The sequence below is a fragment of the Amaranthus tricolor genome, chromosome 16 (assembly GCF_026212465.1).
Source record: "Amaranthus tricolor cultivar Red isolate AtriRed21 chromosome 16, ASM2621246v1, whole genome shotgun sequence".
In the NCBI taxonomy this organism is placed as follows: domain Eukaryota; kingdom Viridiplantae; phylum Streptophyta; class Magnoliopsida; order Caryophyllales; family Amaranthaceae; genus Amaranthus; species Amaranthus tricolor.
In genome coordinates this window covers 11,718,082-11,733,081 of record NC_080062.1, presented here as the reverse complement: position 1 = coordinate 11,733,081, position 15,000 = coordinate 11,718,082, and the positions used below count along the sequence as shown (strand labels likewise).

Here is a 15,000-nt window from a genome sequence, read left to right as displayed (position 1 = left end):
TTCAATCGACCCAACTTTGCTTTGAAGTCCTTTCGTTCCCTTCCAAAAATTCAAATAGAATTTTGTACCAATTTGGTAAGAATGAAATATTCTCCGAATTTTATATTTTATATTGATACGACATGCTCTTTTTTCCATTCATTTCCGTTCAGGATCAGTCGTGGTCTTATAAACTAAACTCTACCGATGATGTAGACGAATTCCTTGCTTCATCCGAATATGTAAAAGATTGTAGCCGCACTTAAAAGCCGAGTACTCTACCATTGAGTTAGCAACCCGAAAAAGAGATATGTTATGTAGATACAATCGAGATAAAAATAAAATGAATTGGAATCAAAACTTTGAATTAGCAAGAAATCAAAACAAAAGTTGCTAATTGAGTCAGAACTTAAAACCAACCAGATCCGATGACAATACAAAAAATTTTTAGAGAAAATACATTTTTAAAACAAATATTCTCCTTTTTTGGATACAAATTATATATCGCAAAAAATTAAACCTATTTATTGGGCGGAAGACAGAAAGAAACCATTTCATTTTTTTTATTTCATTATTTATTTTGACTTCAAAATTGAATTATATTTGTTCAATATACTCTTGTCAATATGAATATTAAAAAAATTTAATTACAATTTTAAGTACAACGTAGAAAGAAAAAAATGCAAATGAAATTCGAAATACAACTTTCTTTTTAATTTATTTTTAGAAGGAGAAATATATATAAATAGAAAATAGAATAATATATTTTATTTTACTAAATATATATATATTTTTAAGATAATAATTATTATTAACGTAATTAATATTATTAACGTAATTAATATATAAAATATATAGAGAGATTTTCGTTAGTTATTAGTTAATAGAATAATTTTATTATTATTATTTATAGTATTATTAATATTAAAATTATAGAAATATGATATTGTATATATCGTATTTTAAAAGCGAAGTACAAACAAAAGGGAAATATATAAGAAAATTTTTGTGTTGGATTGGCACTACATAAAAAAAAAAAATAGACAGGACGAGAATAAGGAATAAAAAAATTCTACCAAACTACCACCACATTATCTTTGTTTTTTAGTTCATTAAGTGAACTTTGTTTGATTAAGGCGAAATTCCTTAAAAACCTCCGCCCTCTTGAAAATATCATAGACAGTCTCTGTAGGTTGAGCACCTTTTTCAAGAAAATCTAGAATAGCAGGAACATTTAAATAAGTTTGATTTTTGATCGGATCATAAAAACCCACTTTCTGCAAATCTCTTCCCTCTCTTCGGGACCGAACATCAATTGCAACAATTCGATAGACGGCTCATTGGGATAGATTAGATCAACAATACCCCCCCTGGAAACGTATAGGAGGTTTTCTCCTCGTACGGCTCGAGAAAAATGATTCAAGGTTTAGGTATATAAATAATTAAATAAATCCCTAAAATACTGAAATGAATTAAACTACGAATTTAATCCTTGTCATTTCTTTATTTCCTAAAAAATCATTTGTATACTCATAACTCAAGTTGAATAACTCTTAAATAGCTCAAAAGAAAATCCTTTGGCATTTCATTTATCATTTATTGAGCAGTCTCAAATACCCTTTTGTCTCATTTAGAATCCATTTGAATTCGGTATTCTGATCCAAATCCAATTATTGCGACAATTAACAATTAGAAAGGGTATTTTCTTGTTCCGGAAATCTTTATCTTTTTTTTTGAATCATTGGGTTTAGACATTACTTCGTAGATTTTTAATCCTTTCAAAAATGGCAGCAACATGCCTTTTTGTTATTTCTTTCTATCAAAAAATCAAATCATACGAACGGCGGATTCCCCACGATATATATCGAATAAGGTCTTATCAATTCCAACAAAAGATTTTCTTTTAGGATTTGAAACTTTTTTTTATTTTAATCCTTTCGATTTCTCTGTCAAAGATATCCTTACGAAGTTGTTAAAACTTATTGATTAACACTAACCCTAGACCCTTCTCTTTTCCCTTGAGAAATAACTCAATACTTTACTACTCGAGCTCCATCATGTACTAGTTCCATTACATCCGAACAAAAAATGCAATGCCGCTTCGAGTGGAACAGAGCAAAGGATGTCGAGTCAAGAGCATCCTTTCTTATAGAATAGAATGATGGATATAAGAATCCACACCAGATCATGTCCTTCAAGTCGCACGTTGCTTTCTACCACATCGTTTCAAACGAAGTTTCACCATAACATTCCTCAAATTTGGAACCGGTATGCGGTTGATTCAATTATGGAATCATGAATAGTCATTGGTTCAGTCAGGACAGTCAATACATATATATTATATGGAATATATCTTAAGTTATTATATTATTTAGTAATGGAATGTTTATTTAGTAATGGAATGTTTATTTAGTAATGGAATGTTAATTTTTTTTACAATTTACAATACAATAAAAATAAAGATGACATCGCTAAGCAATCAAAATCTATCTTTCTTTTTGAGTTTAATATAATAAAAATAATCAATAAAAGAAATCGAAATTGAATAATATATTAGATTGGTATTAGATTGGAAAAATCCAAGTTCGTTTCCAGGATGAAGCAAAAAAAACTAAATTAACTTCGTAACTTCTATTTCTATATTATATATGTCTATATTATATATGAATATTTATAGAGGATGTATATCTGATTAAAGGAATACTTTTTTTTGGAATTCAAATTTGATGAAATGTGAAAAAAAAAAAGATAAGATTCATTTTCGTTAAAATCATTAGTAGTTAGTAGAAAGAATACAATTCTATTTTAAACCTTATAAACAGAAAAATACAATCTTAAATTACATATATTCTGGGACGGAAGGATTCGAACCTCCGAATAGCGGGACCAAAACCCGATGCCTTACCACTTGGCCACGCCCCAATTCGATTTCTATTCAACATTAATAAACCCTAATATTGTTATTGATTGTTCGTCAATTCCAGCCTAACTATCAAAACACAAAAAATCAACTTGATTCTGTTGTTAGAATTTTGACACGTGTAGATATAGAATTCAAATGAATTTATTGATCATTACACAGAATTCCATTAAGATATTGTATGAAAGTAAAATTTCTTCTATTCTCCATTGAGAATAGAAGGTTTTTTGATTGAGTGAGTAAGTTAAAAAAAAGAACGATTTTTTTCTTCATTTTTTTTTTATATCAATAACTCAACCAAAATGCAATAAAAAAAAATGTCTGTTATGCTTAATATCTTTAGTTTGATCTGTCTTAATTCGGCCCTTTATTCGAGTAGTTTTTTCTTTGCCAAATTACCGGAGGCCTACGCTTTTTTGAGTCCAATTGTAGATTTTATGCCAGTCATACCTCTACTCTTTTTTCTCTTAGCCTTTGTTTGGCAAGCTGCTGTAAGTTTTCGATGAGATCTTTCATCTTGTCCTAAAAAAATGAATGATTTTTTCGAGAAAAATTATTCTAATATTAGAATAAAAATTCTTTTAATATTAGAATAATAAATATCATTTCAAATTCTATTTTATATTATAGGATATATGGTATAAAAATAGAGAATCTATTCTCTTTTTTCCAAAAAAAATAATCTTGGAGATTGTGTAATGCTTACTCTCAAACTTTTTGTTTACACAGTAGTAATATTTTTTGTTTCTCTTTTCATTTTCGGATTCCTATCTAATGATCCAGGACGTAATCCTGGGCGCGAAGAATAAGACTAAAAAGGGGTTATTTGCTTTATTTTTCATCTATCTTTTTTTTTTTCAAAATAGAATTATATATAATTCTATTTTGTATAATTCTATTTTGAAAAAAAAAAGATAGAATAAATTCAAAAGAGAAATCAAATAATAAGATTCAGTTATCAATGGAAACGGAAAGAGAGGGATTCGAACCCTCGGTACGAATAACTCGTACAACGGATTAGCAATCCGACGCTTTCGTCCACTCAGCCATCTCTCCCCGTTGAAAATAGTAATAGTCAAATATTAAATAAAAAATTTCGAAAAATTTGAAAATTATGTAAAAAATATGTAATAAACTCAAATTAATTAGACTAAAATAAAAAAATTCAAAATATATATAATCTATATATAACCAAAATATATAATATATATATAACACAATATTATATATAACATAATATATATATACAAAATATACAAGTTGTATTGTGTAAGACAACATTAAGTACAAGTTTTATTTGAAATTTTCATAATTATATTAAAAATTAATATTAAAAATTAAAAAGAAAAAAAAAGACTGAATATTTAATATTAATTAATAGAAAAATAGAATATTTAATTAAATACTTCTTCGCCCGAAAGGGACTCTTTTTTGATTCCCACGGCCTGGCCTGATCAATACCTCGCCAGGCCCTTTTTGTTTTAATGAATTCTAGGGATTCTATAGAATAAAGAAAATGATTTAGTTGATAATGATCATAAAAAATTCCTTCAAGAAAAAATAGAACTTTTTTTTTTTTAGTTATTTAACTATAACTTTTTAAAATCTGATTAAAACTCATAAAATCCTCCTACAAAAAGTGTCAATACTCTAAATTTCATGATTCTTTTCGAATCCTGTCTTGATTACATCCAATTTCAGTGTTCGACAAAAGTTTTATTTGGATACAATAATCCAACTGTAGCGGGTATAGTTTAGTGGTAAAAGTGTGATTCGTTCTATTAACCCCTTAATAGTTAAGGGGTCTACCGGTTTGATTACTATTCCGATCAAAAACTTTATTTCTTAAAAGGAATTAATCCTTTCCCTCTCAATGAAAAAATTGAGGAAAATTATACATTCTCGTGATTTGGATCCAAAACTCAATTATATTAGAAAGTGGAATTTTTGGATTATGAAGTTACGAAACATAAAATTTTGTTGAATTGGATGAATACTTCCAATTGAATGAGTATAAGGAAGAGATCTATGGATAAAGATAGAAAAAAGGGTTTCTAATCGTAACTAAATCTTCTAGTTTTTTATAGAGAAGCAAAATAGCTATTAAATGATGACTTTAGTTTACTAGAGGCTTCAATCAACATATTTCTTTTTTTAGCTTAGCTCGGTAGAAACAAAAGACTTTTCCTTAGGATTCTCTCAAATAGAAATAGAGAACGAAGTAACTAGAAAGATTGTTAGAATCGCCTCTTCTAGAGGGATCATCTAGAAAGTAAGTTGTTTTGAATTGAATGCATTCATGCAAAAAACTGACATAGATGTTATGGGTGATTTTTTCTTTTGTAATTTTATTCCCGCCTTAGATTAGGGTCTGGGAATTGCTCCTTTTTCCATAAAGGAGCCGAATGAAACCAAAGTTTCATGTTCGGTTTTGAATTAGAGACGTTAAAATTCATAAATCAACGTCGACTATAACCCCTAGCCTTCCAAGCTAACGATGCGGGTTCGATTCCCGCTACCCGCTCCATTCTGTATTAATTAATGCATCATTGAATTAAATACGCAATTCAAACAAAAAATTCACATCTCCCATCACATACAATCCGATTCTTTTTTGGAAACACAAAATAAGAAAAAATCCGAAAAATCGGAATGAAAAGCGTCCATAGTCTAATGGATAGGACATGGGTCTTCTAAACCTTGGGTATAGGTTCAAATCCTATTGGACGCAATTTATTTCCATATATTTTTTTTAGATATCCATGTGAAAAAGGGTATTTTCTTTTTTATTTAATAATACAAAAAATTCAGAGGGTTCAGAGGGATGGATTTCTTTACGCTTGTTCCTGAAGTCGAAAGCGTTCCATCTGTTCTTGAATAGCTTCTTTTAAAAGGGCTTCTGCGTCTTCAGTAAATGTCTTGGTAGAAGATATAATTTCTTGGAACTCCGGTTTATTAGTTTTTACATAAGTACGTAATTCAACAATAAATTTCCTTACTTGCTCAAGTTCTAATGAATCAAGATAACCATTCGTTCCGGTATATATAGTCAATACCTGTTCTTCGACCTTGAGAGGAGCTGATTGGGGTTGTTTCAGTAATGCACGTAATCGTTGCCCTCTTGCCAACTGATTCTGAGTAGCTTTATCAAGATCAGAAGCAAATTGAGCAAAGGCTTCTAATTCTGCAAATTGGGCCAGTTCCAGTTTTAATTTACCAGCTACTTGTTTCATAGCTTTAATTTGAGCTGCGGACCCCACCCTAGAAACAGAAATACCCACATTAATTGCTGGTCTGATTCCAGCATTGAATAGATCGGCGGATAAAAATATTTGTCCATCTGTAATGGAAATTACATTCGTAGGAATATAAGCCGAAACATCTCCTGATTGGGTCTCGACTATTGGTAAAGCAGTCATACTTCCTTCACCTAAACGAGAACTTAATTTAGCGGCTCTTTCCAAAAGTCGTGAATGCAAATAAAAAACATCTCCTGGATAAGCTTCACGACCAGGCGGTCTTCGTAATAGAAGAGACATTTGGCGATAGGCTTGTGCTTGTTTGGAAAGATCATCATAAATGATTAAAGTGTGTCGTTCACGGTACATAAAATATTCCGCCAGCGCCGCTCCGGTATAAGGAGCCAGATACTGTAATGTAGCGGGGGAATCCGCTATTTCGGCTACCACAATAGTGTACTCCATTGCTCCCCTTTCCTGGAAGGTAGTAACTACCTGCGCCACAGAAGATGCTTTTTGACCAATAGCTACATAAACACATATTACATTTTGTCCTTGTTGATTAAGAATCGTATCTGTGGCTACGGCTGTTTTACCAGTTTGTCTATCCCCAATAATTAATTCTCGCTGGCCACGTCCTACAGGGATCATTGAATCAATAGCAATAAGTCCGGTTTGAAGAGGCTCATATACGGAACGTCTCGAAATAATACCGGGAGCGGGAGATTCAATTAACCGAGATTCCGAAGCCGAAATTTCACCCCTACCATCAATAGGTTTAGCTAGGGCATTTATAACACGACCCAAATAAGCTTCACTCACAGGTATCTGAGCAATTCTTCCTGTTGCTTTTACAGAACTTCCTTCTTGTATCAGCAAACCATCACCCATTAATACAACACCAACATTATTGGATTCCAAATTCAAAGCAATGCCTATTGTCCCCTCTTGAAATTCTACTAATTCACCTGCCATTACTTCATCAAGACCGTGAATACGAGCAATGCCGTCACCTACTTGAAGTACGGTACCGGTATTTACAACCTTTACTTCTCGATTATATTGTTCAATACGTTCACGGATAATATTGCTAATTTCGTCTGCTCGAATGGTTACCATGAGTCTTTCTTAATTCTTTATTTCTTTCTTTTTTTTTTTTTATTATTGGAAACAAAAAAATAATACCTACAATCGAATAGAAGGACTAATCGGTTATTTCGTTCATCGCACCAAACATGCCAATATTAGCGTTGATGGTCCGTAAATGTAATTCGTTGTTTAAACAACTATTCAGAGTTCCTAGAGCTCCTTGTAAGGCTTGTTGGAAAACCCGTTGTCGGACTTGATTAATCGCTTTTTGTTGTTCAAACTGAATGGTCTCATTTTTGTAATTTTCTAATTGTTCTAAAGTTTTATAAGTTGAATTAATCAAATTGATTTTTTCGCGTTCTATTTCAGAATATCCATTCACTCGAAACTGATCCGCTTCCATTTCGACTTTTTTTAAACGAGCCCTGGCTTTTTCAAGCTGTTCAATGGCTTTTCCGCGTAGTTCTTCTGAATTTCGAATAGTACTCAAGATTCTCTGTTTTCGATTATCTAATAAATCATTTAATGAAAGTAGATTATCTTTCCATTCATTTCAAAACGTTCATGATCCCTTCCCGAACCAAACTTGAATCTTTCAATTCATTTGGCTCTCACGCTCAATTACTTCAATTATTTCGGGCAAATTTCCATACCTTTTTTGAATGTAATGAACCTATCCTCTCTTCTCTGGTCATGTTCCACAAAAAATGGAAACGAATCACTAATCAAGACTAGAATATTTGGAGGACTCTTCTGACCCAAACAAAAAAATAGAAATATATTTATATATTTTAAGTATTAAATATAAGTATTAAGTAATTGTCAGCAAAGTTGTTTTTTTTCTTCAAATCCAATTTTTTTTTACTTTATACGTAGGTCGTCGACTCAGCCTTTGGCATTTATTTACTTAAAATATATTCTTAAGTAAATAAAAAGGATAAACCTTTTTCCAATACCAATAAAAAAAGAAAAAAAGGATTCAAATCTTTTTATCGACATGAGTGTTATATATCGAAAAATTTATAACGATTTTAAAATACGTCTCGGTATTAAGTATCAATATAATGGTAGTAAAGAATACCCTGCTGTGCTTCGACTTCAAACAATTTAAGCTTTAACCATGTTAATGGTCCTACATTATTGGTTAATAGAGAATCAAAGTATATTTCCCAACAAATCACGAAATGCTATGGTTCTTACATATGATTTCTTTATTTATTATTGATTCAGAAGTCATTCGTGAAATCATGCACCTTAGAATTTTGCTTTAATTATAAAGACAAAAAGAGGTACAGTTGGTTGAATCCAACCTATTTTTGAAATAAACAACCCGCACACACTCCCTTTCCAAAAAAAATCAATACACCAAGAACTACACTTAGATTTATTAGATTTGTTGCTAAAATATCGGTATTAAACCCGAAACTCCCGGCGGATGGCCAGTGACCCAAGAAAACGAAAGAATCGGTTACATTTTTCATATGATCTCCTCTTATAAATAAACTACAAAAATCATTGTATTATTTCACTTCGTTGGTACTTAATAAATATAAAATAAATAAAAAAAGTTTTGAAAAATTATTTTTTATTTATTTTATATTGAGATTCCCTAATTTCCAATAAGAATAATACTTCATTTTTTGGAATAGAATTCTTAATATTAATTAGGTACTAGGTTTCATGCGAATTGCGAAATACCTCCTTTGTTGCAAGACTTCGCCTTGGAACTTACGAAGGGGAAGGAAGGAAGAAAGCGAGTGGGTAACACTAATTCTTCATCCTCAAATAAGTCCTTCCCGTGGGTTATTTTCGCAACGAATGAGTAATTGTGTAGGAGCGATATTTTACTATAAATGTGAAAAAGCAACCTGCAAATCCAAGACTATAAAAGAAATATGTATTTATCATATTTCTTTTTTGAGATTAAACAAAAGGATTCGCAAATAAAAGCGCTAATGCTACAACCAATCCATAAATTGTTAAAGCTTCCATAAAAGCTAAACTAAGTAATAAAGTACCTCGTATTTTTCCCTCTGCTTCGGGCTGTCTCGCAATACCTTCTACAGCTTGTCCCGCAGCAGTACCTTGACCAACTCCAGGTCCAATAGAAGCAAGCCCTACAGCCAATCCAGCAGCAATAACGGAAGCGGCAGAAATCAATGGATTCATGATAAGTTCCTCACACACAAAAAAAAGAAATGGTTAATGATACAATCAACCAATGCATTAGGACTTAATTATTCCGTTAGTAATATTCATCCAGTCGAAATAACTAAAATAAAAACGCCAAATTGAAATAATAAATAATAATATTATTGAATCATTCGATCATTAGAAAGACTTAATCTTTTTTTAGTTCCTATTTGTTGAGTCTTTCTGAATTAATACAACCCGAGTTTTCCATTTATTTTTTCTAATCATTAATCATTCTTCGATCTTTTTCGTTATTTGATCTGTTTATTCATTCAATTCGCAGTCCTAAACAAAACGGAAGGACTTCAGTTTGGTATCCGAAATTTAAGAAATTTAAGTAGGGCAAATGAAATATTCATTCATATATAACTTGCCAATCTCTAATATAAAATATACATATGTTTCTTCAATAACGTAAACCGGCGATTCTATTTTTAATTCAATCGGATTTTCTAATCATTCTTCGAACCATCTAATCTGCAAGAATTAACTTAAATAGTCATTAGATTCCACATACCTGCGGCACCCCCTCTCTACTAACCAACGCCTTCTTTTCTTTTTTATTTTACACTTCTCGCTCGAATCTTTTTTTTTCTATTCCGGTTAGACTGTATGAATTTTGACATTTATATGTTCTAGATAACATAGATTATCTTGATAGAATATCTTGATACATAGATATATTACCTGGATCTAAACTAAACGATAGACTCTTCCTAACACTAATCAATGATGACCCTCCATGGATTCGCCTATATAAGCTGCAGCTAAAGTTGCAAAAATAAGAGCCTGAATACCACTTGTAAATAATCCAAGAAACATCACAGGTATAGGAACCACTAAAGGTACTAAAGAAACAAGAACAACAACTACTAATTCATCCGCTAATATATTTCCGAAAAGTCGAAAACTAAGTGATAGAGGTTTTGTGAAATCTTCTAAGATGTTAATGGGTAAAAGAATTGGGGTTGGTTGAATGTATTTACCAAAATAACTTAATCCTCTTTTTGTAAGACCCGCATAGAAATAGGCTACTGACGTGAGTAAAGCTAAAGCAACAGTCGTATTTATATCATTGGTGGGTGCGGCTAACTCCCCATGAGGTAATTGTATGATTTTCCAAGGCAAAAGAGCCCCTGACCAATTCGAAACAAAAATAAATAGAAACATAGTCCCAATAAAGGGAACCCAAGGACGATACTCTTCTCCAATTTGAGTTTTGCTCACGTCTCGAATGAATTCAAGGACATATTCAAAGAAATTTTGACCGCCAGTCGGAATAGTTTGTGGACTCCGAACAGCTATAGCAGCTGAACCTAATAAGATAGCAATTACAACCCAAGAAGTTATAAGTACTTGACCATGAATTTGGAAACCTCCTATTTGCCAATAGAAATGTTGGCCTACTTCCACACCAGATATATCATATAACCCCTTTAGTGTGTTAAGTGAATATGATGGAATATTCATATTGTCCTCTGACAGAAATATAACTTAAAAAAAAAATTATTTTGATTCAACCATCGCTTTCTCGACTTGTTTACTTTAATTTTCTATTTAAAATACCGATTAATTAAATAAAATTAAATAATATCATATTCCAAGTTTTTAACTAGTTTTTGAGATTCAGGATATAGGAACCGATATAGAACTTAGCAAATCCGTTTTTGATTTTATTATGAATCAAGGATTTCTTATATAGCTAGAGCGACCTTCACAAATTGCAAATACTAATTTAGTAAGAATTAATCGAATTGAAGCTATAGCGTCATCGTTTGCCGGAATCGAAATATCTGCGAGATCCGGGTCACAATTTGTATCGATTAAACAAATCGTTGGAATTCCCAAAGTAATACATTCTCGAAGGGCTGTATATTCTTCTTGTTGATCAACGATGATTACAATATCCGGTAATCCTGTCATATACTTGATCCCGCCCAAATATGTTTGCAAGTGAGATAATTGTCTCTTCACCACGGCTGCGTCTCTCTTTGGAAGACGAGCGAGTCTCCCTGTCTTTTGTTCCATTCTCAAGTCCCTGAATTTTTGAAGTCGCGTTTCTGTCGTGGACCAATTCGTTAACATACCCCCCAGCCACTTTTTATTAACATAATGACAGCGAGCCCTTATTGCAGCCCATGCTACTGAATCAGCTGCTTTATTTTTTGTCCCTACAATTAAAAATTGTTTTCCTCTACTTGATGCATCAAAAACTAAATCACAAGCCTCTGATAAAAAACGAGCAGTTCTAGTAAGATTTATAATATGAATACCTTTACATTTTGTAGAGATATAAGGCGACATTCTAGGATTCCATTTACGAGTACCGTGACCAAAATGAACTCCCGCTTCCATCATCTCTTCCAAATTGATGTTCCAATATCTTCTTGTCATTTCTCCCCACACTTTCTCTTTTTTTTATTTTTTTAATAAAGAGATGAGGTATTCTGAAATAAATAATTGTTCCAAGGGAACCTTCTTTTCTACCACGGATTGGCCATTGATATACAACGCAAACCATTAATTCCTTTCTATTTCGTTATTTTTTGAATTTCTTTATTTTTTTACTAATTTTTTTATTACTAAATTAAATAACCATAACAAATACATAAAAGATAAAAAAGATGAATCTATTCTATTAAACCCCAAAAATCATTGTTGTTTTGATCTATCACAGAAATTCTTTGAAAGATAAGAATCAAATAATTCTCTGTGGTAAAACAAAATATCTCTCATTTCTCCCTCGAATAGATTCTTTTTTTTTGTTTTCAACGGAATACCCTTATGTTGACTTGAATGGTGTACGACTCCTTTGAATCCGGTCCCAACAGGTATCATTCCCCCTAGAACAACATTTTCTTTTAGTCCTTTCAACCAATCGATACGGCCCCGGAGAGCCGCTTTTGCTAAAACTCGAGCAGTTTCCTGAAAACTCGCTTCGGATATAAAACTTTGCGTATTCAAAGATGCTCGAGTTATTCCCAATAAGGTAGCTCGATAACATATTGCTTCGTCCAAAGCGCGCCCCGTTCGTTCTGCCCGAAACAATCCAATAAGTTCTCCGGGCAAAAAAACATTAGACATTCCATCTTCTGAAACCAAGACTTTTGATGTTATTTGACGTACAATAATTTCTATATGCCTATTATGTATCTGCACCCCTTGTGATCGATAAACCTTTTGGATCTTATTAACCAAAGAGATACGACTTTGCGCTATAGTTAGCTCAGCCCCAATCAAGAATCCCCAAGGAATTCCAAGAATTCGTCTTATACGTTCGTTCCAACCATCAATCCTCTTTTCTAGATTCATAGATATTGAATCAATGGAACGAACTTCTAAAACTTGTTCCACCTTTGGAAGACCTTGCGTTATGTCACCAGACCTCGATTTTTCATATATAAATGTAACTAATGTATCCCCCTCATAAACGATTGATCCATAATGACCATGAACTGTTGCTCCCGGAGTAGCCAAATAGGGCTTAGCCAATCTTATTACTACGGAGTCAAATTGAACAATTATAACTTGACCCGATTTTAAGTATGGTCCATTTTTGGTCATACATACATTTTCACAAACAAATTGTCCAAGATAAATTTTTGTGGATGTCTCTTCACAAAAATTATAATGAAGAAAATACCAATTCAATTTTAATGGATTCAAAATGATGTTACTGCATGGATCGGGATTATAAATTTTTCCATTTTCATCCATTAAATAATACGGAAATTTAATTAGTTGAAAGGTTTGTTTTAAATTGTCAAGTTGCAAATAATTAATTACCGAGATCTGATTATGAGTTATTAAATGGTAAAATGAAAAAAAATGAGAAATTGGAAGGGCTGTCCCTAAAGAACCAAACGAATTCCTAATTAAACTTAGGGAATCTTTTTGAATTGATTCTTTGTGAGATTTTACACCTTTGGATGGGAATGGACCTATTCGAAAACATTTGGATGATGACAAAATTATACAAAATTGAGATTCTTTGTTTATACCCAACAACGTACGAACAGTTCCTTGATTTTGGTTAAATGATTGTTGAAGTTTTGTCTTTGAATAAATGGAATAAAATGGATTCATATTGGTATGATTTGATCCCTCATTTTTTTCTGATAATGGATCATCTCGTTTCCCGATATACGAAATATGGGATTTCACTAAATGGATCCTTAGAAAATCTCGAATCATACCGTTTGTTTTTACTTCAACAAAAGAAGCACGGGCCTCTTCAATAGAAGAACTTTTTTTATTTTGATTCCAATTCAATACTAAACAAGTACGTACTAATTGAATACTTGTGTCAGAAATTTCTCGAGTGGCTTTGCCATTTCCATAAAGGATATAATTGACAACTCGAAGTTGCACATTATCCCTTTCCTGCAACAAATACTGAGGGAAAAGTGTTGTTAAATTGATACCGTCCGTTATTTCATATGGGACTACGGGTCGAACCAAAACAAAAGATTTTTTCTTAGTAGGGGTGATCCGTTGGACATAGATCCAATTTTTCAAATCTTTTGAGTCCTTGGAATTTGTTCTGCCTGGTGGTATCAAAATGCCACTATGTCGGGATATTTTATCTGTCTCCCCAGGAAAATGTATATCTCCAGAAAAAATTTTAAGTTCAATCTTTTTTTTTTTCCTCTCCACTCGGACCACTCCGCCCACTCGGCTTCTTGTATTTAAAGTGATTTGTGTATCTACTCCAATGATACTATTGTTGCGTACCATTATGGACGAAGATCCGGGTAAGATATGAACTTCTTCGGGAATGAAAAAAAACCGATCTACTTTCATTTGGTATTTTGGTCGAAATTCTTTGACTCCTCGATACTCAATCAAATCCTCTTTTTTAACGATTGAATGCATTTCTGTAGTCCCATATTTAGTAATTCCCGAACTCTTTCTTCGGTATCGAGGATCATCGAAATAAGCAAAAATACTATTTCTACGAAAAATACCATTTATAGGTATTTCAATTGAGAGACCAGAACGGTACCTTAAGTCTTTTTCTCGTTCTTGATTCGATTGAAATGGAATAATGAATCTATTTCTTCGTTTCTTTGCCAATAAATCAGAATTTTTTGCAGGATATATGAGATTAAGTTCGGAATAATCAGGAATCCTATCCTCTTTTTTACTAAAAGAGTCCGATAATTTCTCTTTTATTTGATCATTAATGACTGAGGGGTTAGAAATATCTATTTGTTCGAAAGAAAGAGAATGAATGTTCGTTTGATCTTGATCCTTGGAGAGCGAAAAGGGGACTACACTCGATCTGTACGGCCTTCCGGATAATATCCATAAATGACTTGTTTTTGGTAAGAGATGAACATTACCGTATGTAAATTCGGGTGCATGGTACACATCGGTACTCCAGTGCATTTCTCCTTCTGAGTCCGAATAAATATGTTTTCGAACCCTTTCCTTAAAATTCAAGTTAGATGTCCCCGCGCGAATTTCAGCAATCACTTGTTCGGATTCAACATATTGATTGTTTTGAACTAAAAGAAAACTTTTGGGCGGAATATTTACATTATGTAGAGTATCTTCACTCTCAATAGTGACATACAA

The 15,000-nt window shown here is 32.2% G+C and overlaps 4 protein-coding genes, 1 non-coding gene and 2 pseudogenes across 5 annotated transcripts in view; all 7 read right to left on the bottom strand.

Annotated features, from left to right (window-relative positions):
* Positions 1 to 3,729: 3,729 nt before the first annotated feature.
* On the bottom strand, positions 3,730 to 7,261 carry LOC130802058 (ATP synthase subunit alpha, chloroplastic-like). Its single transcript, XM_057665970.1, has one exon. It carries the CDS (start codon positions 7,255 to 7,257, stop codon positions 5,734 to 5,736), a length of 1,524 nt encoding a protein of 507 aa, XP_057521953.1. The 5' UTR covers positions 7,258 to 7,261; the 3' UTR covers positions 3,730 to 5,733.
* TRNAS-GCU (transfer RNA serine (anticodon GCU)) lies at positions 3,868 to 3,955 on the bottom strand. The gene has a single exon. It is a non-coding gene; the product is annotated as a tRNA-Ser (tRNA).
* A 1-nt stretch (position 7,262) lies between the features above and the next one.
* LOC130802096 (ATP synthase subunit b, chloroplastic-like) lies at positions 7,263 to 8,708 on the bottom strand (annotated as a pseudogene).
* LOC130802080 (ATP synthase subunit c, chloroplastic) lies at positions 7,263 to 9,996 on the bottom strand. Its single transcript, XM_057665986.1, has one exon. The coding sequence runs from the start codon at positions 9,394 to 9,396 to the stop codon at positions 9,151 to 9,153; it is 246 nt and encodes an 81-aa protein (XP_057521969.1). The 5' UTR covers positions 9,397 to 9,996; the 3' UTR covers positions 7,263 to 9,150.
* LOC130802073 (30S ribosomal protein S2, chloroplastic) lies at positions 9,972 to 11,814 on the bottom strand. The gene has a single exon (XM_057665981.1). The coding sequence runs from the start codon at positions 11,812 to 11,814 to the stop codon at positions 11,104 to 11,106; it is 711 nt and encodes a 236-aa protein (XP_057521964.1). The 3' UTR covers positions 9,972 to 11,103.
* On the bottom strand, positions 9,972 to 11,821 carry LOC130802070 (ATP synthase subunit a, chloroplastic-like; annotated as a pseudogene).
* A 141-nt stretch (positions 11,822 to 11,962) lies between these two features.
* LOC130802043 (DNA-directed RNA polymerase subunit beta'') overlaps positions 11,963 to 15,000 on the bottom strand; it is a 4,203-nt gene continuing 1,165 nt past the window's right edge. The window contains exon 1 of the mRNA XM_057665963.1: positions 11,963 to 15,000. This exon is cut by the window's right edge and continues 1,165 nt beyond it. Within this exon, the coding sequence (XP_057521946.1) occupies positions 12,073 to 15,000 (2,928 nt within the window). The 3' untranslated portion in view covers positions 11,963 to 12,072.